Source organism: Pecten maximus, unplaced genomic scaffold (genome assembly GCF_902652985.1).
Source record: "Pecten maximus unplaced genomic scaffold, xPecMax1.1, whole genome shotgun sequence".
Lineage (NCBI taxonomy): Eukaryota > Metazoa > Mollusca > Bivalvia > Pectinida > Pectinidae > Pecten > Pecten maximus.
This window is the reverse complement of record NW_022982003.1, coordinates 1-5,816: the sequence shown is the minus strand read 5'-3', so window position 1 is coordinate 5,816 and position 5,816 is coordinate 1. Positions and strand designations below refer to the sequence as shown.

Below are 5,816 nucleotides of genomic sequence, written 5' to 3'. Positions count from 1 at the left end.
AGGGTTAAAATTTAAACAGTTTTTTTTGTTTTTTTTTTAATTTTTTTATTTTTTTTTGGGGGGGGGGGGGGGGGGGGTGGGGGGGGGGGGGGGGGGGGAGGAATGCGTTGCCTGCTCAAAAAGAAAAGAAGCGATAATAATCATGAACATTGGAGGGGGTGGATGTAAAACGGAAAAGAATCTATAATCAAATCTTTAAGAATGGGCGACAAAATTTTACGCACGGAAAAATGAAATAAAATCAAATAAGTTCAAATGTTTCATTCTTTAATAAAACATCATTCCAAAAGTATGTGTCCAGCCACAAGCTTACAGCAAGAAAGATATATTATTACAAGAGTGGATGGGCCCGTCCCTATACCTGATACGAGTTTTTTCTTATCCGACCGTCGTCCCGAGCTACGTTATCGCGGCTAGTTCCTACCAACAAATCGTACATTGGATGTATTGAAAAAAGAATATCATGCATCGTTTTAAGTTCTTGAAAGAGTTTGTCCGTAGTAGCCGTGATCATTTATAAAGATCAATAACGTATCAATTAAATTAGTGTGACACGCATACCCTGCTATATATATATTTGCTCAATGTGTTGTTTTAATCAGGGACATATATATTATTATACGTCCCTGTTTTAATGTAATTAATATTTGTAGTTCTCGGATACATTAGATCTTCGTCTGTAAGGTCATTCCTATTGTATTTTGTTGCTTGGCACACGGCTTGGGAAAAACTATCCAATCAATGGTAATTTTTCACGATACAAGAGAGTGTTTATTTATTTATTTGTTTATCTATTTATTCTTTATTTAAAAAAAAACCGTTTCTTATAAATTTCCTGGTAGCCTAGCTAGTTCAAGAAAAAAAATGTATGGTATATTGTATCTTTAAATCAATGTTGTTGGGTTTTAACCTTTTATTACTGAAATAAAAAGAAGTCTGGGGCATATTGAGTTTCATTCGGTCCGTTTCACGGGGCCGGCGTGCGCTTGGGCAAATTGAAAAGTCCGCTAATTTATTTTTCGAGTGGTTTCTAAATTGATTATCTGTATAGGTGGTAAAACTCTTAGGTAAATATTACTCCGAACAGAATGCCTCGATCTGCCTTGTGTATCATGTGATCATGAATCGAGCCATCTGATTGGTCATATCCGTCGCCAGCGGGGAATTCAACCGGCTTGCCTCGTTTCAATCCAGATTGACTCAGCTGAGGAAAACACTGTTCAAAATCTTTTCTTGAGTTCACTTGACAAGAACTGATTCAGAAGCCTCAATTAAGCCTATATGTCTGTTGGAGTGTAATCTAGCTGCAGACAAGAAGGCAACTTTGTGTGCTTTCACATTATTTTTATATTCGTTTTAGAGGAGGCAGCGTGTCGGTGACATTTCGACTTCAAATGTCGACTTTCGTCTTTGACGCTTTCCAGGACTCTGAAACCAAACAACACGTCGGGTGAAAAAATGCACCAAGGAATAATGCACCTAAAAGAGCTGCTTTGGGTGTTATAACCAACCAAGTCAGAGTACAGCCTTTCAGAGCTGCTAAGGTAAGATTTACATTCACATTTTCATTGAAAATACGTGGCGGCTGCCAGCCAACAGAGAAATTCGTCATTGTCCCAAGTTTGGATTCAAAGACAAGCCAGAATCCACGTTTCATTTGTATAGGTCTGTTAATAATTCATATTTCGAAATGGGATGACTAGGTTTACCTTATTTTATTAAGTAGGTCTATATATTTACCATTCTCTTTGTCTGAACATTTGAACACTGGTTATGAAACCAACGGACAATTGTTCCGCTGAACTATTAAGTATAAAAGGCAAGCTTTGTCATTTACAGAAATATTTGTTTTCTGCATTACAGGCTGGCACAGAAGCATTCCAAGATGAAAATACATTTTCAAGACAAGCAAAGACTTTTGGGCAGAAGGAGGCTGCTCAGCCATTTTCCATATTTGTTGATGATCAGAAAACATTACAAGAACTCAAGCCAGTGTCTGCTAACATGGTGGCAAGTGCTGATACCAAAGTGCAATTGACAGACGCTGTAACAACTTTAAACCGTCTCCGTGAACCTCTTTCTACAGCAGCAAACAACTCTCTTATTTGCATAGATGACAGTATTGGTGAGATATTTCAGAGCGAGATACTCTTTTTCAAATACCTGTCAATTTTACACAACATAATTTTATCCTATTGTATCCCAGTATGTTTCATGAATACTCATATATTGGTTGATGAAACCAGTTTCTTTTTTAATTAAAAAGTGAATATGGCCATGATACAACTCCCATGCATCAGCAGTGTTTTTTCTGAAGGTAGATTGGTCACATTCCAAATTTAAATTATTTCATATTTAAGCAAAATTCCCAAATTTGCAGTTTACTCCTGAAAAATTCTTTCCCAATTCATCAAAATGAGAGAAAAAAAGGTCACATCCAGTGCGAAAAAAGCCATGATAAGACGAATGCATCTCCCATGTTAGTTAATCTAAAGGTTTCTGATGGTTTTTCAAATATTTCAAATACTGGCTGGTGACGGAATGTCTGAACTCCAGCCAAAGTGAAAAGAGAACTGAATAAACATCAGAAACCTCTGGAATAGCTGTTGGTGAGGAAGCGATCTGAGAGGGATCTCCCTCAAAATGAGTCGAACGACCTGAAATGCAACACAAATATGCTATCAATTCTGAACATCGAAATGGTGGAAATGAATTTTCACTGGATGATAGGGGACTTGCATTTGAAAATAAGACAGGTTACCCAAAATTTGATCTGGTCCTGAAACATTACTGTTTTAGACTGAAAGAAAAAAAGTAGACTGCATACAAATATTAATTCTTTACTCAAACCTAAATCATTTTAGCTTAGAATTTAGTATGACATTGAGAGTATAATGTGGTAAATTGTGTTCCAGATTCTCCCATGGTGCTAGATATTTCACATGATGTAGCAGAAGAGGAGAAAAAACCTTTAAACAGAGAAGCTATTATCACAACTGTCCCAGAGTATGCAGAAGAAATTTACACACATTTAAGAGAAGCTGAAGTAAGTATTTAATTTAGCTATATATATAGAAATTGATAATGTAATGATAGTGTTCATGAAGCATAAAACTGTTTTCTCAAGCTGTTGTCTGATAATACCATAGAACCCAATTTGTGAAATAAGCCTTGGTTCATGAACACTCATTACCAATATTTCGCATAGCCTTGCTCTTGTTGGTTTAATACAAATCGTTTGATTTGTAGACTTTGAAAGTTTGATACTGAAAAAAGGATGAAGATGGCAAATCATACGTTATGGTAATATTCCATTTGATACTACGTTCGTTTGTCTATTCAGCTGAAAAACCGACCCAAAGCTGGCTACATGAAGAAACAACAAGACATCACAAGTTCTATGAGGTGTATTCTGGTCGATTGGTTAGTGGAAGTGTCCGAGGAATACAACCTTCATCGCGAGACGCTGTTCCTTGCCATCAACTACATAGACCGTTTTCTGTCCACAATGGCTGTCCAGAGGGGCAAACTGCAATTGGTTGGTGCAGCTAGCATGTTCCTTGCATCGTAAGTAGATAAAAAAAAACTCTACAGGGAACCCTGCTTTCCCTGAAGCGGAGGTTGAGATAATTGATCAATCGATAATTTTTTGTTTCATGTTTCTGAATTTGTATCGTCTAAGTTAGCCAATTTCTTTTGGAAGTGCTTGAAAATGTTTATAATTTATTTGTTATAGTACTGTTTAAATAACTCCCTTCTCTCTGTTCCTGATTTTGTAGCATGTGTAAGTTAGCCAATTCCTTTTGAAAATGTTTTGAAAATGTTGATGATTTATTTGTTCTTTTTGATTGACAGGAAATATGAAGAGATCTATCCCCCAGATGTTGGAGAGTTTGCTTACATCACAGATGACACATACACAAAGAAACAAGTATGCAATTGTTTACTTTCCTACAAACTCTTATCAGTAGATGTCTACAACTAGCAGTAATTTTTCCCCTTCTCAAATGAATAACACTGATGCATCCTGGGTTAAATAGTGTTTTGCAGCATTTGTGCAACCATAAAACCATTAATCATTTTAAAACTTGCATCAATGGTCTGAAGAATAGGCAATACGAAAAAGTACCTCATATTTCATACTTTTAAAGTGTAAAAAGTCTATGGCCTGGGAAATTTGACACAATTCACTTCACAAAAGCTTTTTAAATACTTTTACTTCACAGCACTTGTTGAGATTTGAGTATTATTTTGTAGGTGTTGAGGATGGAACATCTCATCTTAAAAGTACTGAAGTTTGACATCTCTCCCCCCACTGCTAACTGGTTCTGTGACCATTTCCTCAAGCAAGCTGGCTGTGATGATAAGACCAAATCACTCGCAATGGTAAGTTTTTCCAAAAAAGCTGTTACAAAGCTGGACGGATCGAAGCAGATGAGACATGGTGAATTATATGCAATTGGTAACTGTCATTTTTTGAGACTTAACAAATCAACAAACGCTTGAATTTTCTTGTCAGTTTTAAAAAGCGATAGAGGTGCGCGATAATATCGAAATACCGGTATACCGCGAATTTGGCAGGTCGATACGATATACCGGTACACAAACCCTGGAAACCGGTATATCGCGATGGTTAACAAAAAGGCATATTAATCACTGATTTAACATTATGTGTTGGCACCAATAGCGTAAATTACTTATGTAAACGTGAAAGAAAACACACGAAGAACGTCATGATGTCGTATTGGTGGGGCGCTGTTTCGTTGTCTCTAAAGCGCTTGGCCGTATGGGACATCTACGTTAAAATCAAGCACTTTCGAGATTATGATTGTTTACTAGAAACGAAAAATGGCGGACGACGAGCAAGTTGATGGTACTAAGGTCAATAATATTGCAATACGTATTGCAAGTTTCTGTTGAATATTGCAATATATTGCAATACGGTTTTGGTCCGCAATACCCAGCCCTAAAAAGCGATATCACAAAATTTGGAACTTTAATCACATCTGAATGATGGTGTCGCATTGTAAATTGCACAAGTCACTGTCTTTTATGATGTAGTTTGATACTCAAATGTAAAACTTTCATGTCTTATGTAATATTTCTATAGTTGCTGATTGAGCTGAGCTTGGTGGATTGTGAAACGTTCCTGAGGTACAGCCCAAGTTTACTGTCTGCGGCCGCCACATGTCTAGCCAGCTACTCTATGGGAGCTGAGCAACCATGGGTAAGTTGATGTGGTATATTATTGTAGTGGGAGAGTGCATGATCCAATTTTCTCTCAATTTGTTAAAAAGCTAAATTTTCATGACACATTGTGATGCAGTACTGTCTCTGCATGACTAACAATTTCTAGTTACTTTGTACAAACAGTGCTTTTAAAATTTTCATTGTTATAATGGGTTTAAAAGATAGTGACAACAGGACTGGGCCCATGGCTTGGAAGTATGTTGATGGTGGGTGGGTGGTGGTAACCCACTATGCATTTCACCCAGACAAGGGGAGTATTGATCTGCCAATCGGACGTGAAAAGTATGGGGGTCACCTGCCCGATCATACGGGTTTTCTCGGGACGCTAGTTTCCTCCCACACACAGAGACCCCCTTACCCGCTTCCATCTGAGCCATCAAGCGTGATTAATAAAAGCTGATTAACTTGTTTAAACCAATTTTTTTTGTAAAACATTTAGTTGACATTTCCGTCTAATTTTAGTTTGATTTTTTTGATACATTGTGTTACATAGTTTCTAGTTCAATGTTGTAGTAGAGTATTTTTTATGCAACATGGTAGAAAAAAGGGGGGGGGCCCCCCCTTTT

General features: G+C 37.2%; 1 protein-coding gene across 1 annotated transcript; it reads left to right on the top strand.

Annotated features, from left to right (window-relative positions):
* The first annotated feature begins 1,420 nt into the window (after positions 1-1,420).
* LOC117320332 (G2/mitotic-specific cyclin-A-like) lies at positions 1,421-5,302 on the top strand. Its single transcript, XM_033874938.1, has 7 exons — positions 1,421-1,544; positions 1,864-2,125; positions 2,916-3,046; positions 3,344-3,567; positions 3,856-3,931; positions 4,258-4,386; positions 5,111-5,302. The coding sequence occupies exons 2-7, from the start codon at positions 2,005-2,007 to the stop codon at positions 5,234-5,236; spliced, it is 807 nt and encodes a 268-aa protein (XP_033730829.1). The 5' UTR covers positions 1,421-1,544; positions 1,864-2,004; the 3' UTR covers positions 5,237-5,302.
* Positions 5,303-5,816: the final 514 nt, after the last annotated feature.